This window comes from Schistocerca piceifrons, chromosome 4, assembly GCF_021461385.2.
Source record: "Schistocerca piceifrons isolate TAMUIC-IGC-003096 chromosome 4, iqSchPice1.1, whole genome shotgun sequence".
Lineage (NCBI taxonomy): Eukaryota > Metazoa > Arthropoda > Insecta > Orthoptera > Acrididae > Schistocerca > Schistocerca piceifrons.
In genome coordinates this window covers 377,679,025-377,706,761 of record NC_060141.1, presented here as the reverse complement: position 1 = coordinate 377,706,761, position 27,737 = coordinate 377,679,025, and the positions used below count along the sequence as shown (strand labels likewise).

General features: G+C 42.2%; 1 protein-coding gene across 1 annotated transcript in view; it reads right to left on the bottom strand.

The window, feature by feature from the left end:
* The window catches only part of LOC124795855 (major facilitator superfamily domain-containing protein 6), a 416,563-nt gene that overhangs the window by 176,156 nt on the left and 212,670 nt on the right, over positions 1-27,737 (bottom strand). The window contains exon 4 of the mRNA XM_047259937.1: positions 3,355-3,544. Coding sequence (XP_047115893.1) covers positions 3,355-3,544 — 190 coding nt within the window. The remainder of the gene's footprint in view (positions 1-3,354; positions 3,545-27,737) is intronic.

Here is a 27,737-nt window from a genome sequence, read left to right as displayed (position 1 = left end):
GACTCAGTCAGATGGAATAAGGCCAGCGTTCGTATCATAGACAGCTTCTCTGAATGCGGGTTGCAATCCCACCTTTTTCAAAACTTTAATCTCTTGTACGAGAACGAAAATTTCACGACATTCGTATATTTTTATTTTAAATAAATCAAATTTGAGTATGAACAAGAGTAAAAATGACCAGTGTTCGTGGTTACGAACATTGCCGACACGTGTTTGATCCTCAGTGCAGACAAAATGTATTACTAGTTTTTAGGGAATACGAAAATGGAAAAGCGGCTGAAATAGTTAGCAATTGCTCTGTCTCTGCCTCTCTCTAGGTCTCTCTGTGTCCGTCTCTCCCTTTCTCTAAGGCTCACCTGTTTTCTTTCTGCCACCTTGTGTCGAGCGATACGCATAATATAAGCAGAGAAACCTCTGGTCGTCATCTTTTCCCTCTTGTTCACAATAAAACTGATTTTATTTAAGATCAAAACAATTAAATTTCGCGAGTTTTACGCCCTATAGAGTAAAGTAATATTAGAAGAAGTACGATTTCAATCCAAGAACACGTGATTTCACTGCGATCAGAACGCAGACCTTATACCACTTGGCTGTAGCTTCAAGCAGTAAGGACTTTCTATTTTAATAGCAAGTATGTATGCAACTGATTAAAATCATTAATTCTTTTACTTCCAGAAAACTATTAGGTTGAATGTGAAGTTTCCTTGTTGTCGAGGGCTCTAACGATTCCACCTGGTACGGAATGGATCCTGCGTCATAACCTTTGACCTTATTTTTTTCACAGGAATCATTTTCGAATAGCCCACGACTAGAACGATGAAACTCATAGAAACTGGTGAAATCTCCCCTTCTTAATATCTCTCTTCTTCTAAGAGTCGTTTAATGCTCTTAGTTGCTTAGTCATCACTTTGGTCCCTCTGCCCGTATGCTGGCTCCTAATGGGCAAGGAGTAAATCCCTCGACCGCTTAGAGATGTCGCGTGTATGAAGAGTCCACTTAAATTATTGAACACTTTTTCAACTTTTTAAAGTAGTCATCATAAATTCTGGCTTTGGGCAGTTTAATGGCAATGAAAATTCGCGTGAAGTCAGTGAACGTTTATAAAGAGCCTGAAATTAAATTTCAGATTCTTAAAACATAGGTTTCTAAATTCCAAAGTTTGAGTGATGCAACGCGGGGTTTAAAAAAACGTAGCCTCAGGTGAAACGAGAAAAGTGTGGACACAGCGGCGTTGAATGATTTACGATTAAAGTGGGGTTGCGAAATAGCTGACACCATTAGTATACCAGAAGAAAAAGCACGGTACATTTTACATGAAATATTCACTGTGGGAAAGCTTTGAAGAAGATGAGTGTTGTACTTTTGGAATGCTGAAAAAAAATCCAATGCCAAAACAAATTTGTCAGCGATGTTAGCGAGGTTTGAATGAGAGTCCAGCTGATTTTGCGCGTTAATTTGTTCCTGAGGATGAGACCTACAAAACAGCAAACATACCAGTAGGTGTCGGGAGAAGCCAGAGCCATGTAAAAAATCGTCGAAGTCGATTTGATCTACCGGAAAAGTTATTGCTAGAGTGTCCTATAAGCTGTAGCACAACGCGGTGTTCGGCAGTCGAATACTTGAGTGGAGTGTACCGCCTTGCTTGGCCTTATGTCACCAACCTACCAAGTCGACTTACATCAGCCTACTGGCCACGACCGGAGCCTGGGCTGGCGAAGTACGAAAAAGTTATCCAAGAGTTGCGAAAGCAAATGTCGGAGCTTAAAACTGACGAACTAATCAAATCACAAAGTTTTATCTTCAGCAGACGACCTGGAGATTCGATGTACCATGCAAACAGCATAAAAACAAACAGAAAATCTTATAGAAATAGCAGAAAGAGTAGATTCCTAAGCGCCATATGAAAAAAAGAAAGTACATATTTAGAAAAAACCTGGCACCAAATATTTGAAAAATATATTGAAAATTCGAGAAATTTTCTCAGTTCAAATTTTTAGGAGAAACCATTAGGGAGATTAGTTACGAATTTTTTTGCTACAAAAAGGAAGTAGTCTTCAGACTTACGAAACACAAAATGTATCTCAAAATTCACAAAAAGGAGTCACTACAACACAGTCATCACACCAGAATGACTTCATAAAATAATCTTTTTAAACAGGAAGAATGATATTGAAGAAATCCGAAAGAGAGAACCGAAAGTAATCAGGAAAATTTTAGATCCAGATAGCACTCAATGAAGGACTTACAGAATTCGTGAAAATAAAGAAACTGAAGAGTATGCAAACTGTTGTGGGTTGGCAGGAGAGCCAACGCCGTATTATTAGAGGAAGCCGAAAGGCACGCGTTTTAGCTCACTTAGGCTGGCGTGAGATCTGGAACAGGACAAGGAAACTAGACTTTAGAAAAACGGACGTAGCTGGTGGAATACTTAACTTTAATCCATTAATGATGAGTGTCGCTCTTGACAGTACATGACTCAGTATCAATAGTAACTGGTAATGGCGCCTTGCTAGGTCGTAGCAAATGACGTAGCTGAAGGCTATGCTAACTCGGGACCTTTGCCTTTCGCGGGCGATTGCTCTACCATCTGAGCTACCCAAGCACGACTCACGCCCCGTCCTCACAGCCTTGGTTCCGCCAGTATCTCGCCTCCTACCTTCCAAACTTCTCATTCCCGAAACATCCCCCAGGCTGTGGCTAAGCCATGTCTCCGCAATAAGGATCTTCCAGGAGTGCTAATTCTGCAAGGTTGGCAGGAGAGCTTCTGTGAAGTTTGGAAGGTAGGAGACGAGGTACTGGCAGAAGTAAAGCTGTGAGGAGGGGGCCTGAGTCGTGCTTGGGTAGCTCATATGATAGAGCATTTGTCCGCGAAAGGCAAACTTCCCGAGTTCGAGTCTCGGTCCGGCACACAGTTTTAATCTGCCAGGAAGTTTCATATCAGCGCACACTCCGCTGCAGATTGAAAATCTCATTCTCGATTAATTAGAATTGTAGAAGACTGCAAGTTGGTGAACATTAATTAGAAGGGCAGTGGAAGCAAATAGGCACCTCGTGTGTACTGCAATCTTAGTACAAATGAGATCAGTGAAACGTCATGTGTGGTAACACAGAGGGGGTATGAAGGAGAGAAATGTTTAAGGGAAGGGTTTTATCATACGCACGTATATACCTCCGACCCACCGCCCCCCCCCCACCCCCCACCCCCCACCCCGACCCTCTTTATCTCTCTTTTTCAACTTGTGGTAAATTTCATATTACACTGGAGTGTCCGGGTACTTTCGATCGGACAGTGTACAATCCAGAATGGTTACAAGAAGCCAGTGACGGGCAGTGCGGGTGTGTTGCTGTGGTTACCTGGGCGTAGAGCTCCGGCGGGGCCTCCCTCTTGAGGACTGGCCGCACGGAGGGGACGCGCAGCTCGTAGATGGTGTCGTTGTGCTGCACCAGGCAGGAGGTGGGCGCCGGCTGGATGAAGCCCAGCGGCAGCGTGAACACGATCCACGCCGACAGCGACGCCAGCAGCAGCATCTTGCCCTTCTGCCACCTGCGCACGTCACAACAAGACACCGCGTCACACACGCGCCGACCGTCTGCACGGCAGTGCTGCCGACAACCGTGCCTCGCACTGCTCGCTATCTACATCTACATCTACGTGATTACTCTGCTATTCACAATAAAGCGCCAGGCAGAGGGTTCAATGAACCACCTTCATGCTGTCTCTCTACCGTTCCACTCTCGAACGGCATGCGGGAAAAACGAGCACTTAAATTTTTCTGTACGGCCCTGATTTCTCTTATTTTATCGTGATGATCATTTCTCCCTACATAGGTGGGTGCCAACAGAATATTTTAGCAATCGGAGGAGAAAACTGGTGATTGAAATTTCATGAGAAGATCCCGTCGCAACGAAAAACGCCTTTGTTTTAACGACTGCCACTCCAATTCACGTATCATGTCTGTGGCACTATCTCCCCTATTTCGCGATAGTACAAAACGAGCCGCCCTTCTCTGAACTTTTTCAATGTCATCCGTCAGTCCCACCTGATGCGGATCCCATACTGCACAGAAAATACTCCAGAATAGGGCGGACAAGCGTGGTGTAATCAGTCTCTTTGGTAGATCTGTTGCACCCTCTAAGTGTTCTGCCAATGAGTCGCAGTCTTTGGTTCGCTCTACCCACAATATTATCTATGAGATCATTCCAGTGTAGGTTATCTGTAATTGTAATCCCTAAGTATTTTGTTGAATTTACAGCCTTAATATTTGTGTGACTTATCGCGTAATAGAAATTTAGAGGGTTTCTTTTAGTACTCATGTGAATAACTTCACACTTTTCTTTATTCATGGTCAATTGCCACTTTCTGCACCATGTAGATATCTTATCTAAATCATTTTGCAAGTCGTTATGATCATCTGATGACTTTACAAAACGGTAAATGACAGCATCATCTGCAAACAATCTAAGACGGCTACTCAGATTGTCTCCTATGTCGTTAACATAAATCAGGAACAATAGACGGCCTATAACACTTCCTTGGGGAACGCCGCATAGTACTTCCGTTTTACCCCATGACTTTCCATCTATTACTACGAACTGTGACCTTTCTGACACGAAATCACGAATCCAGTCGCACAAGTGAGGCGATACTCCGTAGGCGCCCAGTTTGGTTAGAAGACGCTTGTGAGGAACGGTGTCGAAAGCCTTCTGGAAATCTAAAAATATGGAATCAATTTGACATCCCCTGTCGATAGCACTTATTACTTCATGAGTATAAACAGCTAGTTGTGTTTCATAAGAACGATATTTTCTGGTTCCGTGCTGACTAGAAGTCAATAATTCGTTTCCTTCGAGGTACTTCAAAATGTTCGAATACAGCATAAGTTCTAAAACCCTACTGCAAATCGACGTTAGTGATATAGGCCTGTAATTGAGCCTGCAATTACTCCTACTTCCCTTTTTAGGTATTGGTGCAACTTGAGCAATTTTCCAGTCTTTAGGTACGGATCTTTCTGTGAGCGAGTGGTTGTATATAATTGCTAAATATGGACCTATTTTATCAGCATACTCTGAGATGAATTTGACTGGTATACAATCTGGACCGGAGGCCTTGCCTTTATTAAGTGATTTAACCTGCTTTGTTACACCAAGGAAATCTACGTCTATGTTTCTCATCTTGGCAGTTGTTCTTGATTGGAATTCAGGAATATTTACTTCGTCTTCTCTGGTGAAGGAGCGACAGTTATGACCATACGGCGCTATCTCCAGCTGGATAGGCATTGGGGATGGATTCAATAACACTGGGCTTGTATTCAGCAGGACAGAAGTTAAAATGTCCATTTATTTATTTTCATTCGGGGTCATCTTACAGAAGTTAGACAAAAACACCGCTAGAAATCCTTAAAAATGCTAGTCAGGCCCATAGATAGTGCTGTTGGATTTGATCACGAACGCTACCTGTGCAATGTCCTCAATACATTACAAGCGGCAGTGGTGTTCAGAACAGTGTGTCGGAGCCAACTGAATTCGAACAGGAACAAATGGCTGGTAGCCCGTGTCATGGGCGCTTCTGTAAAGAAGGTAGTCGAAGTGTTTGGTGTTTCAAGAGGCACCATATTGTCGATTTATACCGCATTCAGGGAAAGGTGAGAAACATCATCCGCTAAATCAGAACGCGAAACGAAAGTCTGTATTGAAGTGATCGTGTCGAACGGTCATTGCAGACGGTTGTCACGTGAAGTAACTGGACGACAGCTGCAAAAGTGACTGCAAAACTGAATACCGCACTCGCGATCCCTGCCGGCACCAAAATGACGTGGAACTAGCCCCAGAAGTAGAGAACTGCAGGGCGAGCTGGGATTCTAAAACCAGTCATCAAAATTGCAAGCGTCCATAACAGGAAAAAGTGGTGTCGAGGCCACAAAACCGAGGCTATGGAGCAAAGGAAGAAAATCATTTGGTCAGATGTGTTTTGTTTCACACTTTCTCCAACTTCTGGACGAGTTTTCATCCCAAGAGTGAACCATGACAGGGGTTCCTTGATGTTTTGGGCAACATGTCGTGGTAATACATGGGCTCCATGGCTTTTCTGCAAGGTCGGGTTACTCTCAGCGATTATGTGATCATTTTGAGTGGTCAGATTCATCCCATGGTAGGATGTTTGTTCCCAAATGGCGATACTGTGTTCCAAGGCGAAAGCGCCCCTTTCCACACAGCTCACATCGTCCAGGATAATTTAAAAGCGCAATGATGAATTGTGGATCTCCCCACTCCACCACACTCACCGGATCTCAACGTTATTGAGCCTTTGTGGTCTATTTTGGAGAGATAGGGCCGTGATCGCTGTCCACATCCATCAGCGTAATCTGAACTTCCGCTACTCTGCATAAAATTCCCTTGGAAACCATGAAGGACCTGTGCTCATCCATTCCGAGATGACTAAAAGCTGTTGTGAATTCCAAAGGGTTTTCTACACCGTACTAGGCATGATAATGTGTTGTGTTTATGGTGTTTCCATACTTTTGTCCAGCCCAATCACAATGATATTGCATTTGCCATTATATACAATCAATATAAATAGCTCAAAAATATGCAAACACAGAATATATCAATATGCTTTTATAAGGACAGGACAGGTGATCGTCCAGGGCCTTGATGAAGGGACCATCCCAGCATTTGCCTCATAGGAAAAAAGGAAAACCTAAATCAAGAATGCTGGATAGAGCAAGCTCCATCCTCCTGAAAATGTGGTCAGCGTCTTAATAGCTGCACTGCCTCATTCGGTAGGTCCCTATTGTAAAGTGTTCTGTAATATAAACACAGTTTTACTCCACACATCAAGAGCTGAAGCTAATGATTCCAGAACATGGTCAACAGTTTCAAACGCCATTAAGATTTAGCCATTATGGTTTAGTGTTCTGTAATTTCCCTAAAACTCTGAACAAGGATTATTCCTTTGAAAGAGAACCGCTGATTTCCTTCCCGATTATTCTTCAGTATGAAACTATCCTCCGTCCCTGATGTCCTCGACGTCGACGGGACATTAAAATCTAATCTTCCTTCATTCCTTCTTTCCCGGTATCTCTCAGTTCCGTAGCCAAGGAAGTTTCGTGACATTCGCCTGAAGTAATTTAGAGAAACGTTTAGAAACCTGAATCTTGAAAGTTTAAGGGGGTTTGAATCCATCTTCTCCTACAGTCCTCTCTCTCTCTCTCTCTCTCTCTCTCTCTCTCTTAAACACTGCGTCATCATCCTCTTTACGTGTAAGTATTAATAAGTATGAAAGAAAATGTTCGTTTTTAAAGGGATATTTGATCGGCGTGGGCTCGTTTCGGGAGTAAATAACTAATTAAATGTAATGTTAGAAAAAGCTGCAAATGAAAATTTTCCTGAAATAGTTTTCGCCGTTGAATTAAACAAGTTTACTGTTACCAGTCACTATTTATTTCCATATTTCGGAGGTTAAACCTGCATCATCTAGTGGATTTATGTGGATTTATAAGGGTTATATGTGTTGCGTTGCCTAGAAGTGGGGGAAAAAAAACACTATTTCAATAAGTGGCTGATAGTTTAGTGGAGGTCGTTGACTGAAAGGTTGACGGAAAATGCAAATGTTTTTCCTCTTGTGTTACATCACATACATCATTACACTTCGTAAACGCTGAAAGGATAAAACATGACGTCTGCAAAGTACGTTTAACGAAGCAAAACAATATGTTGGAGCAAGTCTCAAAGCACTGTGGAGATCTTTCGTTGCGCAGATGAACAGAAATGTAAGCCTAAATAAGACCTGTGGTCATAGATTCTCTTGTGTCAAGTTTATAACGTAATACTTTGTACACACTTAAGTAATCAGAATGAAATGTTAGAAACATTAAGTATAGTAATTATGTCACTGGAAACGGTAAACTTATTATTTCATTCGACATCAACAACAGTCACGGTAAAGCCGAAACCAAAAATGTTCGCATTTAAAGGTTTCTAGGCAGTCCGCAGTCATTAAACTTGAAAAAAGCAGTATATGAAGTTCAGAGCACCCAAGAGGCTTCCATCTGGCTTATGCATAGAATCTGGTGACATGCGGATTGAAAATGTTGATAATGTTAAATTCCTGGAATTAAAACTTGATAATTTAGTTGAGAGGAGAATGAATCAGAACTGCTCAAAGGCCTAAACAAGTCATTGTTTGCTTTTCAAATATTGTTTCACACAAGTCGGACGCATCGCCCCATGTATTTCTCGACTTATTCGTACACTGTGACTGTGTTAGGCGATTCGTTAGAGAACCTTTAACCATGCTTCAAAGGCAGCAATTCCGCTCCGAGTGCTAATCTCTGTGAACTTCGTCGGGTAAGCTTGTGGCGCGACAGATTCTGTAACCCATACTGAGGAGGTGTTGCTGAATGGTATCGCTTTTCACCATTTGATGTTGTGATCCAACCGCCTTGCCTCGTTGAATACAACGGTTCTCTTCAAATCAGCGAACTTAAACAACGTCGGGCGTGGCCAGTAGTTGGATGGGTAATCGCCTGCGTACGCCACGTGCTGTTGAATGCTTTCCTTTTGCCTTCATGACGAAAGGGTGAAGGGGTGGTGGTGTAAGGTTCCTGATCAGCAGACACTGCGTAATTGTCCTATATTAAGTTTCAAATCTCTTCGTAGTGTATCATGAAGTGAGGGCACGTGACACGGTTGCTGGTGATCAGTCGTTCGGGTGGGATCGTTAAGCTCGGCGGCCACCTTGGTACTAACCGAGAACAGCAGGCTATGTGCCGTATCGCAGTACCCTGGATTGGGAGTTTTGTTAAATTCTATATCTATTCATCAAAAAATAAATGCTGAATACTGCAATATTGTCCGCCCGTAGCTGAGTGGTCAGCGTGACGGATTGCCGTCCTCTGGGCCCGGGTTCGATTCCCGGCTGGGTCGGAGATTTTCTCCGCTCAGGGACTGGGTGTTGTGTTGTGTTCATCATCATTTCATCCCCATCCGGCGTGCAGGTCGCCCAATGTGGCGCCGAATGTAATAAGACCTGCGATATGGCGGCCGGACCTGCCCCGCGAGGGGCCTCCCGGCCATTGACGCCAAACGCTCATCATCACTGCAATATTATTTACTATGTTAAATATTGTGGGCTAGCATGAGACTCTGAAATAACCCAGTACCACGACAACAAAAGTACGGACATCGGCTATTCCGAAGTACGCACGAAATAATATTTTATACACAGCGCGCGACTCACCGCCTTCTAACAGATTGTTCGCTTGAGCGCTGCTATTATGGAGAGAAAATATTTTTTATGCTTATCAAACGGAACATTTTTCTGTATTTACTATTCGTTATCTGCAAGGCAAAAACAGAGGAGAATCTCATCTGTCGTTAAGCGGACAATCGTAAACATACAGAACTCATTCAGTACGAAAACATTAATGAATGGAATCTGTCTTTACTTTACTAGCTTTGGAACTATTAAAAGATCAAAATAGTGAAGTCTCCCATATTTACATTTAATATTACAGACTGAATTTCTAACTAAAAACAATATCGTCAGCGTAATGGCCGACCAAATGCTGCTAGGGAAAGAGAGCTCCCCGCAACACGAAGTTATTAAATATCAGACTGTGATTAAATATCAGACTGTGATACAATGGCAGCCTTCCGCTAAACGAAACAAGCTAGGGAAAAAAAATCTAACCCAAAAAAACATTATCTCTGTTCTTCTTCATCTACATTACACAGATACTATAAACAAAAGGCTATTTGTTAAACGCATCGCTGTTTGCGAGCTTTACAGATAATAAACTACACTTTTTAATATTTGATATTCATCGCGCACACGGACGCAGTCTTTCAATAATTTATAACTCACACATTACTACTGTTTAACATACAAAAAACCCTTTTAATTTTTCTCGAAATGTCAATTTATGTCACGTTCCGTCATAGCCGGCACCGGGTTTCACCCTCCACCTTCTATAATCGTAAACCAATACAAGCATGACACTGCACTGCATACACCCGTTACAGTTGCGTGTACTTATCAGATACATTTTATCACCCCACTCTCACACTTCGCTGAAGAACTGCGTCAGGATGGAGATCTGAGAAAGAGTTCATCACCCCATCCAGGCCATTACCTGCTAAGCACAAGTTTAGTGGAAAAGTGCGAGTCTAGGAATTCTCGCCGGCCGCTGTGACCGAGTGGTTCTAGGCGCTTCAGTCCGGAACCGCGAGCTGCTACCGTCACAGGTTTGAGTCCTGCCTCGGGCATGGATGTGTGTGATGTCCTTAGGTTAGTTTGGCTTAAGTAGTTCTAAGTCTAAGGTACTCATGACCACAGATGTTAAGTCCCATAGGAGCCATTTGAACCAGGAATTCTCCTGAAGCGACTTACCGAAACCACAGTGAGCGGAAAACAGGGTGGCCAGATGGGATTTCAGCCTCATTCGTACCGAACATACGAGTCTGGAGCAATGCAGCACTTCCATCCATTTTGAAGATTTGCGTCTCCTGACTAAATTACTAGAGATAACAGCTTTGTTGGAGGGGGAGTTACCGGCCGTGACCTCGCCCGAACCGACGAGTTACGTGACTGGATCGTCATGAAATATTGTTCTGACCGTCAGCGGATGGCCAAGTGCCATGTCAGCGGGTCTGGTCGTGGTCACGTCTTGGGAATCATCTCAGAAATCGCGCAGTACCTGGGCTTTCCGCATAGCACTGCTTCAAGGACTTATCGTGAATACCTCGATTCCAGGAAAAACACCACCGCCAGGGTCAACTGCATTGGCTAAGAGCGTGTTGGTCACAGGAGTCACCGACTTCGTGAATTTTAACAGTGGACACATATGATAAAATGCAATAAAAGACTCGCCCAACTGCTTCCAGGCAACAAAAACAAAAATATAAAGACGTATGGTAATATGGGGATAAATACTCCTAACTAGCTGCAATAAGGTAATATGTTTTTTTTTATATTTTACACAGCAGGCCTGTTTTGCCTTATTGCCATTATCAAGTGATGTCTAGTTGGAAGCGACGACTTTATTGCATCTATAGTAAAATCTTTCTGTCATGTCTTTATAAGTATATTATCAAAACTGAACTGTCAAAATACCTGCAAAAACGTATTTTAACCTTTCGATAACTACAAGAACTATTATACATATCGAGACATGACAGAAAGACTTTACTATAGAAGGAATATGGTCATCACTTCCAACTAGACATCACTTAATAATGGTAATAAGCCAAAATAGGCCTGTCGTGTGAACTATTAAAAAACATATTACCTTCTTGCAGCTGGTTTGGAGCATTCATTTCCATAATGTCTTATACCGACGTATACTATGCTGCGGGCCAAACAGAACGTAAAAAACCGTCGTATAGTATTGCTGGCCGAGGACGTTCGCCCGCCTAATCTGAAAGGTTAGGTTTTCTGTCCTTCGCGCACAGACGCCTCCATAGAAGCTGCCCTGTATTTACTGCTGAACTACCACTCTTGGGCTAAAGAATACACCGGCAAGCGGCTCGGCCGCCGCATTTGAAAATTTTCCCCGCTCAGGGACTGGGTGTTGTGTTGTCCTGTAGGGACATCGACACGCAAGTCACCGAAGTGGCGTCAACTCGAAAGACTTGCACCAGGCGAACGGTCTACCCGACGGGAGGCCCTAGCCACACTGCATTTCCATCTAACGTAATATACGACTTAATGGAACTTCATGGTGGCACAAAATTATGTTTCACACAGGTACGCGAAGACCTTTGCTCTTCACGGGAAACGTTCTCATCAACTGTCATCCGCAACACGGTTCGGCTATTACAGTACGGTCCGCAGAGCCGCGCTTCCCGCATAAATGTAAAGGGAATGAGCGGGTCTCATGAAAGACTTCAGCGACTGTTCTTATACGGAGTGCCTCTTCGAATACCCGGACACAATCGATTGCTTGGCGTGACGGTGCAAATATATGGACTGCGCAAACACCGTCTCCCTTCCTCGCTCGACGTCTTAGCCCACGAGTAAATGAAAAACTATTGACTGGTACCTTTGAGGCAGCGCTACTGTTATCTCAACTGTCTAACACAACAGCATCATTTCTCGAAAGAAAGCAAATTACTGCTTGTAGCACATACAATGCTAGGATGCAAATGAAAATCAAATGAAAATCAAGGTCTGAATTTCTCTTTGCTACCCCACCGTTCTTGGTTTAATGAAAAAGAGTTTCATAATTAGCGATAACAGCCACCAAATACGCACAAATTTGGTCGGTTGGTTTGGGGAAGGAGACCAAACTGCTAGATCATCGGTCCCATCGGATTGTGTCAAGGAAGGGAAGGAAGTTCCTTTCAAAGGAAGCACCCCGGCATTTGCCTCGAGCGATTTATCTGTCTTGTGTTCGTTATTGTAATATATTTGATACCAGGAAACATTCGATTCTTTAAAGCATCTAATAGCTGCGATTAAGCACATAAGCCAGGAGAGATTTAGGAAAGGTTTAAAATTATGCTTAAAGTTAAAGTTAGTTGGATGTCGCTAAGTGCTCTCATTATGTAACACTGGACGAATATAAAGTGGGTAATTTGCTCTCCGTTTTATGCAAAAGCTAATTTTTCACGCATCTCAATGTTTTTGACGTCATATCTCCTGAACTATATGTCGTACAATGATACAATTTGGTAGGTACATTCTGTGATATATGTAGATACTGTTTGGAAATTTTGTTGCGAGTATAATTAGTAGCAAACAAGTAATAAATTAAAACGTTATGTCTGATGCTGAAGTTTGACTGCACGAACAGCGGAAACGTAGTTGGCGATGAACTTTTTTCGTCTCATCGTTGCATTGCTCGGTGAGGGAGGAGTCAGCAAGAAGAAGTTTCGTAAAGGTTTGAAATTATGTGTACAGTTTGTTGTAAATCGCTAAGTGCTCTCATTCTCAAATACTGGATGAATGAAGTCCCCGTATTTTCGCGCCTTCACTTACGCTGCCTCAAGAGAAACACACTGTTTCTAACTGTAATACTTGTCTTATTGTGTTTAACTTTTATCATGATCAGATTATGATAGCATTTTAAATGTTTAAATTCGGTCTGTAACCACACGATACTGCATGTCTGGTTTTTGTTGCCCCTACGCTGCCATTGGTACCGGTCCCAGGATAGCGTTTTAGTAATACAGATCATGCTACTGGTCTGAAACAGCTCACCGCCACGCGACCACCGAAATTGCTTAATGTTTCGATAGATGCCAACGAAAATCTGGTTAGTACAGCTGAAGATATAAGAGAAACAGCGAAGAGCCTTAGAAACAGATACCAGTCAAACAATTACTGAATCCTGCACAGAATAAACACTGTAGCCTGGGCAGAGACTTGAGCAGTATTTAAGGAGATGGTGAACAAGAGGTCATCTAGAATCGATGAAATTAATGCGAACATTAATTCTACATTTGCTATATGTAATGTTCATTCTAGTGTAGATAGACAACGCAATGCCAGAAGACTGGGGTAAAGATGTTCTCTGTTCATGGAAGGTAATAGTCAAAAGTGTTCTGTTGAATAATAATACTTCTTTCATGTGCTCTATAAATTCTCGAGAAGATCCTACAGCAGCGATTACGAACAATATTGGAGCTTCAATTAGAAGAGGAACAAAACGTATTCAGGCCAAAAACATCAACAACAGATCTAATCTTCAGTGTGCATATGTTAATGGAGAAATACTTGGAGAAAGGTAAAGATCAGATCCTATTGTTCCTTGATATCAACTGGCATATTCTTCTTTGTTTTTGCCCGTTTTTCTACAGTGTCAGCATTTATATATGTGTTTTGGCAATGTTAGTAGTAGCTGCCGGCCGGACGTACTTCCGGAACCCTCCTCGCCCTCCCCCCCCCCCCCCCCCCGTCCCAACCTCCCCGGCACCTAACGCCAGCCTACGCCCACCCCCCACCCGCGAGACGTAATATGTGTTCTCCTTTTTGTCTGCGACTAGTGCTTTTTTTTGCCAATCATGTAACTGAGATTGGACGTGGGAAACCGCCTAAAAATCACATCCATGCTGTCCAGGGCGTCGGCCCTCGTCGTTAATTCGCCATACGTATTCGATTTGGAGTCGGACATCTCTCCGGATCTTAGAAGCAGGCAGGTCGAGTACATCTGAAGAGAGAAGTCCAAGGGACTCGGCGGCAAAGAAGACCAAGAACACTTTGAGTGGTCATCATACAGTTGGACATTACAGTGAGAGAAGAAACGCTGGATGATGTGATGAACAATAGGATTTATCCTGATATGAAGATATAGAGGAGGTTTTACACAGCACTGCGGAAGTTGGAGATCTTCAGTGAGGATGATGATGATGATGATGATGATGAGGATGAGGAGGAGGAGGAATATCAATGATTCACTCACTACACATGGGGATATCAGTATCATGCATCTCTCAGAATGCTGGGCCCAGCATTTTGTTTCTGGTGGGTGTGAAGTATTTGTTTCAGAGAGAGAGTAATGAAGAAAGCGTTACTAAAATTCGGCTGAATATATTGAAAAAGTTTCTCTTCTTTCTCTAACATAAACTTGTCGTTCAAATACTGATATAAAAACCTTACCGTAAACTAATTCCAGTGTCGTTTCTTCAAATGTACCGTACATAGGTTTTTCTGTAACTGTTCCAAAAGTTAAGTAATATTATGTTCCGTCAAACAGGAAACTGACCGGTAGAACATACATGAAGACTTTACTAAAACACTTGACAAGCTTCTTACCGATTGATTCCAATATCTCAGATAGTGTGAGCCTCCTAAGTGAAGAGACCAGATTGAAACTAAGTGTTAAAGAAACGCCTTCCTTATACTCTTCAGTACGCCAACAGAGTTATGGTAGCAACAACTGTTCGTGTTCTATGATTCTTAATGACGTTACCGGACAAGCTGATGCACTGAGAAGAGTCATTATCCTCATCTGGATTTTGTGGTTACGAACGTCAGCCTAAAGGCAATACCATTCAACTAATAGATAATCTATTTGCAGTCCAAAAGTGACACTAAGTCATTACCAATGCCTAAAATTACTGTTTCTTAGTCACAATATGACGTTGGCCCATAATGCATTACCTTATTGTATGAAGTTGCGCAAGGGGAACATCCTAGAGCAGCGGCCGTCAAATGTTTTTTTTCTCTGGAGCTATCGCTAACATTGTGGGCTGCATGTGTGTCGATCTTGTAATTAATTGATAACCTACATAAATTAGTAGCATGATATGAGCTCGACAGGTAAGCGGCTTACTTCATTTAGCTCACGGCCGAATTCACCACTGTCATTTCAAACCAAGGATCTCTACAAATATTACTGTCTGTGTATATTACTGTATGTTACTGGGCGAGGTGGCGCAGTAGTTAGCACACTGGATTCGCATTCGGAACGACGACGGTTCCAACTTGCGTACAGCTGTCGTGATTTAGGTTTTCCGTGATTTCCCTAAATCGCTCCAGGCACATGCCGGGATTGTTCCTTTGAAAGAGCACGGCCGACTTTCTTCACTGCGCTTCCCTAATCCAATGGGACCGATGACCTCGCTATTTGGACCCCTTCCTCCATATCAACCAACCAACAACGATATTATTGGACATGGCTGTTACTGGAAACACGCGGTAAAGTTGCAGTGAAGAAGTACTGGAAAAGTAAGGAAAACACGTCGCGCTGTCAGTGCTTTAAGGTCAGTTGTGCATTTACTATCATCCTCGACTACACGATGACTCACATAAGCCGACGTAAGCGCCCTCATACCCAGTGCAATAATATCACTAATACACTCTTAGGAAGCTCTTAACGTTAGTCGACGTTTTTGATTTCGGTTATTAAATTGCTGGATGCACAAAAATAAGGTGCGTCTGAAAAGTTCACTGCGTCATTCAGTAAAATAAAAGAGAAAGAGATACCGACAAAATACCTTTAGCGGCCTGCAAAGTAATCAAAATTAGCTACAACACACTTCTGACATCGGCTCTAAGGCTGTTGGAAACTCTCGAGCAAACACGTCTTGTGGAATCGTCCGAAGCATTGTGGTCACGCGTTTTTGGATATCAGCAACGTCTGTGAATGTTCGTGTACAATAGTGCTTATCTTCAACTCTTCTCATTCTCAAAACAGCCACCGGTCATCTGCAATCATCCGTCGCACTCGTTCGATGTTGTCTGGGATTCTGCGTGTTGACCCCAACGCGGCCCATCCTCGACACAGTCCTTTCCGTCTCTAAAGAATTTAAACCACTGATGCACACATTTCTTACTCCCTGCCTCGATACTTGCACTAAAATTCCATGAATCTCCGTCTCTTTTTCCACTAATTTTGAGCAAACCTTCATGTTAACGAGGTTGCTCCATTTTGCGCTCTATTTTGCAATGACACGAGTGCGGCGGATGCTTGAGGATGAACGGCAGAGCGGAAGAGTTGAAGATATGCAAAAACAGTGTAAGCACTATCGTTCACGAATGGTCTCTTGTAGCGGATATCCACAACACGTAACACGACAGTTTCCAACACCCTTACAACCGATGTCAGAAGTGTGTTGTAGCTAATGATGATTACTCTGAAGGTAGGGTAAATCAGGGTGATATGGTGAACAAAAATTTGGGCCTCGTAGAAGACAAGAAATTGTTTAATTAAACAAAATAAAAACGCTGTCTTTCACAAAATACATAAGTAACACATTAACAGTACCACATCCTCTTTAAGGCACTAAAAAGTTAAAAAAATATTTATTTTTATCAATTTCACCATTTTACCAATGTATATGGGTGAAATGGCGAATGCCCGTTGGGTGAAATGGTGAACTATTTCCCCTGCTTTTTGCCACATACGTCACACATAGATTCATATTTTGAACAGTCTTCATGAAGCCAACGTTGGCAGCTAATACATTTGATCCAATCCACATCCTTTTTAGTGCAACTGTACAGTTCACCGCACCCTACACATCAACACTTTTCATCATCCGCGTCGTCATCATCGTCTTGCAACTCGATATCCAGCGACGAGTCGGATTCGGTGTCAGTGGTAGACGCTGTTCGTTTCTTAGGCTGCTTCTTTTTGATAATTCCTTTGGTAGTCTCTTTGGTTACGGTTTTGCCTTTGGTTACGGTTTCTCCTTTGGTCCTTTTTTTAGCATTTGCTCTACTCTTCACTGACTCATTTTGTCGTTCTCTGTTTCGCAGGTTGTCGATGTTTTCTGGAGAAGTCAAAACCTCAGCTAAAGCTCTGGACTTCTTCCTTGTAGATGCAACTTTATCTAGGATAGGTGTCGGCGAAATATGGTCCAAGAGTTTGCCAGGTGTTATTTGAAATTCTTCTGTTGTCACTGTCAAGGTCATATCTGTTGCTTCTGATGAAGACTGCATGTTTTCCTGTGGATTTTCCGCCCGTTGTGAACAGCCCAGTTGTGAAGCTTGTATGGGTTCAAGTCCCTGATCATTATCTACGTCTGCAGTTGCTTCCTCCGATGGATTAGGTATCTCCTGCCAGTGCGAACAACTTGGTCGAGGTGAAGTGGGTCTGTTTTCATGTCGTTCGTTGTTTTCCTGATGTTGATCTGAAGCTGATGTTAAAAACGCGTATTCGGGGATGACATCAGGATTAAACGGGATGATTCCTGTGCTTCTGAGCCCCGATACTGCATTCTCTGTCGTAGCTGCTTGTACCGATGCCTTTGTAAGCAGTCCTCCGAACACTAGTCTGGAAATTCTTCTATTTTGATTCATTTTAATGTACGAATTTCAAGCATTGTAATAGGATTTCAGAACTTTAAAAAATGCTCTGTCTAGCGGCTGCAGATAGTGTGTGGTGTGGCTGCGTAGACAGAGCAAAATTATCTTTTTTTCTGCAAACTCTAATGTATCCACGCTGCTGCAATGAGAGCTATGTCCATCCACAATAAGCACGATGTTCCCTCAGGCTTCCTCGGTGCAAAATTGTTCCTTAGCCACAGAAGAAAACTATCAGTTGTTACGTACGCCGACTTTTGTGACACGAAAATCATGGAACCCGGCGGCATAACGTCCTTGTAGCCTTTCTTTTTTTCCCTTCAAAACACAAGCTGGTGGTAAAAACATGCACTCTCCATTGCAGCAAGCGATTACAGATATGGTTTCACCCTTTTCACCGGATGTTATCGCTGGAACGCTCTTAGACCCCTTTGCTGCCAACACGTAACCTGGTCTATTATTCAGCTGAAGTCCGGACTCATCTACGTTGAATATATTTCTCGGCTTATAAAGGAGGCTATGCTCTACCAAGATGTTCTGCAACAATGAAAAATAGTCTGAAACGTTTTTCGTACTTAGACCCCTTTGATCGTGCTTGTGAAACTCCTTCCGATTTGTGGACTGAGAGCTCCGGATTTCTTTTTAAGGATAAATGTAGCCAGTCCATTCCAGCAATTTCCTTTTCTCGGTTAAATTTATATTTCTCAGTTAGTTTATATGCCATGGTACGTACTTCTGTCCTTGTCGGTGCAAATCCGAAGTTTTGTAATTTTATGATACGTTTTACCAACTTTTTCTCACATTCTTGTGTTAGTACAGGCGGCCCACCCAAAGGTTTTTTTCGTAAAGCACCCGTTTGCTAATCGTCTCTTCAGCGTTGACCATGGAACGTGAAACTCCTTTGAGGCTTTATTGAGGCTCATTCCATTTTGCACAGCTTTTACGGCATGGTTAAGTTGCCCCTCTGTCCAATCAGCACGGCTGGATCCTTTTTGTCTTTTGTAAAATGTAGGCATCTTTGCCTGGAACAATAGCAGTAGTTAGAACATTTACTTTTTTAATCAGTGACAAACCAAACTGTACTCGCAAAAAAATACATAACAACTAATTTTTAAATTAACGATTGTATTGAGACGTCTGATAAAACAGAATATAACTCTCGCATGGGATAGGGAACGCTAACATTTCATGACTTGTCAAAAACCCTGGTTGGCATGTACCTAAATAAAAGCTTTACACTTTGCACATAAGAAAAGTCCTTCACCGTATCACCCCTGCCCGAGTTCACCATTTCTCCCATTTGCTATGGGTGAATAGCACGGCAAGAAGTTCAAAACACTAGACGCAACGATTTCTAACGTTCTAGTAAAGAACTAAAGCAATTCACCATTTCACCCGATTCACCATATCACCCTGACTTACGCTATATTCTAATTTGGGTGCGACGAATTTACATTGTGGTGAACGGCATATACCGACTGCAAGAATCGGACGTTCCGTACTACGAACACATCTCTGTGTATTAACGAGCCAAAGATTTTGTTTTATGGACTCTTTGTGAAGGAAATGGAGAGATCGGACGTGTGAGAGAAGGAGAGAGATTATTTTTGTATCAGACGCCATTACGGTATATAGTAAATGTTCAAAGAGTTTTTTTGCACAAAATAAAATACAAGAACTAACATAAAGTATTCAAAGTGTTTATATCTCCACACCTAAATTAGTTAATTACCACAGTACAGATATTACGAGACGTAGATGTATGTATTTATGTATCAGTATTATTTGTGTCTTAACATGTATTTGTTCTGTGTGCTTTATATGCTGTAACCCGAACGTGACGGACTGAAGCCACTACTAGCAACTTATTGTACGTCGTGAGTACATCACACATGAATTTCGTAGCAGTGCCAGCACCAGGCAAGCCACAACCATCTTTTCGGCCCTGTTTGTCTCTTCTATCTTCTTTCAGTAGTATACTTCCTTTCACTATTAGTGAATTGATTTATTTTGGTGAACACATTATATTTATTGTGATTTGTTGTATCTAGGTAAGAGTGTGAAGCTATTCGTAAACTATACATTTTATTATAAGGTTAAGACTAGGTTGCAAAGTAAGATGGAACAGGAAGGTAATTTGCACGGAAATGTACAGGCAGTTGAGGAAATTCCTGCAACTCAGACTGCAGTTACAACTCAGGCACCACCCCGTGGTGAAGAAATAAGTGTTAGAGATCTCCTCGTGGGTAAATCACAAACGATGAAGAATTTAACGGCAATTGTCCAAACCTTATCTGCAAATCAAGATAGTGTATCCGCAACTGCTCAGAATGTAGTTGCCGAACAATTCAAGCTGGTAGCCGAACAAGAAAAAAATATCTCACATAGTGCATACCGTTGCTATTGAACAGGCTAGCTTATCTGCAAAACAAGATAGTTTACGACAGAAACAAGATAACCTTGAAGCCGAACAGGGAAATATTTCTGCCACTGTTAGAGATTTGATTGCTAAAGTTAACACATTACCTACCAAGTTATATTTAGACAATCTCAAATCTGATGTTGACCGTATAAACTCACAACAAATTGATTTAGTAGAAGCTATGGCTAGTCTAAAAATCACTCAACAAACTATTCCATCTGAAATTTCATACATTAAATCTAAGGTAGCAACATTAGCAGACAAGGCCGAGGAAGTATTCTTGGGGTATGTTCTAGTGATTGAAACTAAAGTATCACAGTGTGTTGCTACACAGTTACAGCAAGCAATATAACAAATGCCAGCATCCGTAGTACCCGATACTGCACAAATCTAAACCGAATTTGCTAATGTAAAGCAGCAAATCGAAGCCGAACTTATCAAATGGAAGGAAGATATGGAGCAAACCATAAATGACTGCAATAGAACCATTCATAACCTCAAGTCGAATATTCCAACAACACATGTTGCATTTTCTGACGAAATTAGGCCGAATTTGCAAGCAACAACTTCCGTAATGAGTAACTTTGTACCAACAGCTAAAAGTGAAGTTGCGGTGTCACACGCATTCCATGGCAGTATACCGAACAATAATCTGTACGCACAGATGCTCCTGGAAGAGAAGCTACTAAAGCATTGACAATTTCAGACCTTTCTACCGGAGAAGCGATCGGTTAATCTAGTCGTTTTCATTCGAGGAGTCTTGCCTAGAGCATGGTCTGATGCGCAGAAAATCGGTTTCGTAGCAGGCTACATACAAGGGGAAGTAAGCCTTTAGTGCACAGATGTAATGGAGGCATGGCAGACGAAAGAGGAATCTGAAAAGGCTTTTCTCAACCGGTAATGGTCCAAGGGAATCCAGAAGCGTTTGAAGAAAGAGGTGTACAATCCAGGACCCTTTTCCTTCAAATCAGGCAACATCCGGAGATACTTATAGGAATATTTGAATAAGGCCAGATGTTGGACGGAAGCTGTTCCTCAGATGACACAGTGAAAATTATTAACACCAATCTTCCGGTGGATGTGCGTGAGAAGTTAATGTTGAGGAATTTCTATCCTTGGTAGACACAGTTGACCTTCTCCAAGAAGATTTAAGAAAGAAACAAAATAGTGGCCCGTCTAATTCCTTTAATAAATATTTTGCAGACCGGGATGGACAGAACCACAATAACAGGGAAAACAATTCAAATAGCACGAATCACGCCGAATGTCAACAAATGAACAACGTTCAGCGACACAGTGGTTTACGGAATACGGATATAGGTGTAGAAGTACGAGTACTTTTAGAAGTTCGTTTTGATTCTGTATAAATCAGTACACTCCGTGTTTAGTGTACTGAAACGCACGGCAGATATCGTTTGCTGGATGGGCTCTAATTAATTGAAATGCTTCTCCATTTCATTACACTGTGAAAGAATAGTAAAGGATGAAGTCAAACACGAGTGATAACAGCATAGAAAATCACCAGAGCATTCTCTGTCCGCGTCATCGCGGAAACAGAATGGAATCCAATATAGATTTCTTCTCACGGTGGCCATAAATAACCAGACGCTCCATAAGCCACATAAAATTTTGCTGCTCATAAACGTGTTTAACGAGCTACTATAAAACTGAATGTTCGAACTGCTTTACTAGCTCACCCGGCTCTTTAGGGAATTCCTTAACATTTGTGTCACCAGTACTGCCAACTGTAAGAAATACTTCCGAGCGACACCATTATAGATTATACATATTTATCAGAATTTCTCCAATATCCTACTGAGCACCTTTTCGATATGAATACAAATGCCGTAATACCAGGAAAACAAGATACGTTTAACAGAACAGTACCTGCCCTTAAACTGATGATATGAATGTGTTATTCGATTTTCGAAATATGACCTGTCGGCTAACTACGAGCAGCTTTTTAGCAAAGTGTATAGCGTAAGTGGTTATTAACTCAAAGGTTCTATTCAATACCATACTATTTTTCTTGGCACTGTCAAACAAGATCAAGATAAAGTATACGACTTAGAACCGAAATAACAATGGTTTCATTGTTTTTTAATTGTTTTGCTGATGGATACTAATCGATAACGTAGGTCAAGGACAGGTACGGACAGAACAAGGCGCAGATAAAACTAATGCTAATAAGAGAATATTATCCGCAGCCACGTCGCATTCGCGAGTCCCTTATCTCTGTCCACATCAGAAAGTCTTTTCTGAATCCGCATACAACATTTTGCAAACCACATTACCCCCTTCGGGACGCCGGAAATTTAGCAGATGGCTCGCGCCTGGTTTAAATATTTAACTACTGAAACCGTACCTTGTAATAAACACTCGACAGACTAAAACATGGAGGTCGATCATGACCTCATTTTAATACCACATAACCTTTTTTTTGATATGTCCTCTAAGTTACAACTTCGTATCGTAATTAACGTCAAAGGAAGTGAGTGACCCCAAACGCTCAGAACCTCACGAAAATATGCTTAGAATGTAAATTGATAGTACTAAAAACAATGGTATCAGCCATTCACATGCAAAACACACTTGTCTGCAAGCGCCATTCGACAGTGACATGTTGTACTGGCACTGACGAGTACTTACTCTAGTTATGTGAACGTGTAGCTGGAGTAGGAGGTCGTCTTTTAGAGTGTTAGGTTGTGGGTGTATCATGAAGCGAATTCATCTCCATGAATGTTATCAAGATGTCAGAAACAAAGCTGCGACATTCTGACTATGGAGTCGAGGGTATGGAGTTCGCGAATATGGTATATAGCATAATAATTCTCAAATACAGTTAGGATGACCAGACATACAGGAAACACAGAAGTTGGCTCGTCCAGGAGTACAAGACTTTCACCTTGAGACTAAAATCAACCTTCAAGTGGAAGTGAATACGAACTATCTCCATCCAAAATATAGAGGACAAGTATGTTACAAGATATTAATGACGCCACAGTGGAGAACATTTATGAAGACTGTCAGAATTGTGTCTTCAACTATGTAGCTGCCTATAGCAAACTTATGAGGCAGTATAACTGCATTCAGACTATAAGAAATTGCAAGGTAATATGTATCAGACAACGGCAGTCGCCTATGGCGCAGCCACGACCCACACAGTAGTGTATTGCGGGTTGCCGCACTTCCAGTAGGCCAGCAACCCAAACGTGGAGATCACAATCCCAGTAGCCGTAGCCCTCACGGTATCAGATGGTGCTATGCTTCTAATATGCAGCTGTGCTATTGCTGTCACTACCTTACCTCCATTAGTGACGTGTCACCGTCACGCTGTCCCAGTATTCTTCTGTAGGACGGACTTTTTGGAGACCGGCCAGTCACTCTCTAGTTAGTCGACATTGGGAGTTCATAATTCACTTCTATATGGTTCCTCAATCAGAGTTCCACTTGTTGAGTGTGCAGTACACACCGGGTTTTAGCCGAGCACGCCTGTAACCCATCAATCGGCGTCTGTTGCATCGCGACCACGTTCAGACTGCTAGTGCACCAAACATGAACTATGTATACATATGAACATTTTCTGGCTTCGTCAGTCGTGCTCCATTAGGACGGTCCAAGTAACATTTAATGACTACGTTAGCATCAACGGAAATTCTAAGACACTGTTACTATATTGTTCGACAAACTGGGAACAACTATTCATATGTAGCGTCCATCAAGTTCTCAGGACAAGAAAATATTAGATTATGTGACTAAAAAACGTGAGATCGGGCGCCCTTCAGGAGAATCAGCCTGTCATAATTAAACACTTTAAAATAGTCTGTTATTTTTCACTTTGATTGGTGAAAAGCGTACGAACCTGCTGTTCACTATTGAAAGTTGCAAATGTGGGCACTGGAAGTGTCTAAACTGGCTAGCCTGGACATGAAATTGAAATATGTGTGGCTCTGGTCCCATTACACCTATATTTTGTGTCTTCACGTTAGCAAAGTTCCTCTTTTCGACTTTGGATAGGGGATCGATCAAAGTGATTTACATTCTGAGTTCATTTTCGTGCGGTTCTGACCATTCGAGATCATGTATTTCCTTGGTGAGATAGATTTGTATTTCTCTCTTTTCTTTTTTTTTCATTCATTCATTCGTAACATTTTTGCCTTTATGGACAGTGTTTGAACTCAAATATCTCATGATGACACAATTTTCACTTCTTTCCTTTCTTCCTTTTCTCTTCCCAAAATCTCTTCATCCTTTGACTATGCTCTTGTTTCCTTTGTTCCGTCCATAATGCTCCAGTCTTCCTCTTCCCGTCCATAATGCTCCAGTCTTCCTCTTCTAATTTACCATAAATTTTGCGTTCCTAATTTTATTCCTAAATTCCTTTCTGTCTTTTATGATTTGTTTGTTGATCCCCAGCTGTCTTATGTCTTCCTCTATTTCATGATACCAATTTGTTTTAACGCTTGAATGTTTTACTACATCAAAGATTCTCTTCGTAAGTCTGGTGTTGTCCATTCTCTGTGTGTGTCCGTAGAAATGTAGTGTGCGTTTTCTGATCATGTCTATGAGTCTGTCAGTGTGTTGGTATAACTCATTGGTAGGTCGTTTCATCCATATGCCATCTTTGTGTATTGGTCCGAATATATTCATGAGAATTTTGCGTTCCATTTTTTCTGTCTCTATAATGCCTGATGCTCCAATTGTGGTTGTTTCTGACGCATATAGTGCTTCCGGTAATACAACTGTTTTGTAGAGTCTAATTTTGGCCTGTCTTGATATGCTTTCCTTATTATAATGTGACCATGTGAGTCTGTATGCTTTCTGGAATCTTTCTGTTCGTTCTGTTGGATGCCTCGTTTGATCCTCCTATTTGTATGTATTCCCCTAACTATTTTTTATTTTTATTTATATATATATGCGGATCATTTCCGCAACACTGAAAAGAGAATTGTGTTAGAAGGTGTTGTCACATCTCACATACTTTAACCAACCAAAAACAAAAAAGTGAAGCACTCACAAGGGGAGGGGAAACGAAATGAAACTCCAGGAGTTAAGATGGCATCTGATGTTGTCTCCCTGATTACAGTGTAGCGTCAGATTTACGAAGAACTTCGCCGTGTGAATCAATTTATCGATATGATGTTGCACTCCCTCTGTCCTGCCACTGAATTGATTGGGAAGGATGTCATAAAGTTGTTACGGCCTCTCCTGAAGCAATCTGGTCCATAGTTGATGCCACTGGTCCTAGACATGTACTGGGAGAGAGTTGATGTCCGATCTGCTACCACACATGCTCTACCTGGGATAGATCTACGGAGCTTGCTGGCCACGATTTTTCCTCAGTATCACGCAGACAGTTCATAGCGACACTTGTAAAATGTAGACGAGCATTGGTCAGTTGGAAAATGACCCCCTCATACTGTGTTATGAGAGGTAACACTTGAGGTCACAGGATGTCCACGGCGTAGTGTTGTTCCGTCAGAGTCCCATCAATCACAACCAGTCAAGAGCTCAAGTCATACTCGGTGGATACCCACGCTATGACGCAAACAGTGAGACAGCTGTGCTTCTTCAGAATATTGGAAGAATGAGGTCTCTCCTCAGGGCACCGTCACATTCGTCGATGATGTAGTGCAGTATCACGCTTCATCGCTGAACGCAACGCGACGCCATTCATCAGCATACCAAGGTTGCAGATCACGGCACCACTCACAACGCAGCCGTATGCGTTATGATGTAAACGGCAGCCTACGTACAGGACGATAATTCCCTGCACTGGTTGCTCTAGTCTCAGACCATGGTGCAGGGTGACAGAGTGTTGCAAGGAGTCCATTACTCGTCGGATCGCACGCGCATATGTTACGGGGTTACCACGTGCTTGGTGCACAAGACAACTATTCTTCCTTATGATGGTCAGACGCTATCGAGCTGAACCTTGACGGCGAGTACGCCTGATCTCGCGATACTATGCAGTCCAACTTCGAGCCATTGTCACATCCAAGTGCCCCAAAAATCTGAATGTTCCACGATTTAATAGCCCGCACAGAAGGAGACCCAAATGAAGCCCTTTTCAAATTCTGTCAGGTGCTGATACCGCTGTCTCTCACGATCACGTGGCATCTGCGCGTCCTTCACAGTGATCACTAAACATCTGACGCTGTTCACACCCATATACACCATACCAGGCCTCGAATCAACGCCAAACATGAACACCATTAATGCACTCTGCCGACCGCTCGACGTGGCACAGACAAATGCAGCTCTAACCATTTACATACCCGCCGATGGTGTTGCGATTGCAAAGTTACACTGGCATTCGGCCATATCTTCTGAGTACTTCACTTGCTTTGTCGGGCTGTGGAGTTCGTTTATCAAATGTGGGCTAATGCTCAACGCTTCTTAATGTAATAAGCGTTGGATTTTGTACCAGTGATTATATTTAAGATAAACATTGATAGATTCACTGAATTTTTATCAAAAATTATTTGTGACGTATACACAGAAGGTAGTAGGGTTTCAAATGGATGCGGTGGCCTGGAACTTCATTCCGATTTGTGGCTGCTCTTGGTAATCATCGAAATGGCTTGTGTTATTTCAAACGGAACAGGAATGATTCTGACGTAAGGTACAGCGAGTGGTATTCAGGCGGAAGAATGGCATGTCGGCTCCTTCAGCACTTGAAAATCTCTACGACTCCTCCTGCCTACTGCTCTTTCAAACCAGTATAGTGGTTAAGTGCATCTACATCTACATCTACATCTACATTCATACTCCGCAAGCCACCTGATGGTGTGTGGCGGAGGATACCTTGAGTACCTCTATCGGTTCTCCCTTCTATTCCAGTCTCGTATTGTTCGTGGAAAGAAGGATTGTCGGTATGCCTGTGTATACGCTCTAATCTCTCTGATTTTATCCTCATGGTCTATTCGCGAGATATACGTAGGAGGGAGCAATATACTGTTTGACTCCTCGGTGAAGGTATGTTCTCGAAACTTCAACAAAAGCCCGTACCGAGCTACTGAGTCTCTCCTGCAGACTCTTCCACTGGAGTTTATCTATCATTTCCGTAACGCTTTCGCGATTACTAAATGATCCTGTAACGATGCGCGCTGCTCTCCGATGGATCTGCTCTATCTCTTCTATCAACCCTATTTGGTACGGATCCCACACTGGTGACCAATATTCAAGCAGTGGGCGAACAAGCGTACTGTAACCTACTTCCTTTGTTTTCGGATTGCATTTCCTTAGGATTCTTCCAATGAATCTCAGTCTGGCATCTGCTTTACCAACGATTAACTTTATTTGATCATTCCATTTTAAATCACTCCTAATGCGTACTCCCAGATAATTTATGGAATTAACTGCTTCCAGTTGCTGACCTGCTATATTGTAGCTAAATGATAAGGGATCTTTCTTTCTATGTATTCGCAGCACATTACACTTGTCTACATTGAGATTCAATTACCATTCCCTGCACCATGCGTCAATTCGTTGCAGATCCTCCTGCATTTCAGTACAATTTTCCATTATTACAACCTCTCGATATACCACAGCATCATCCGCAAA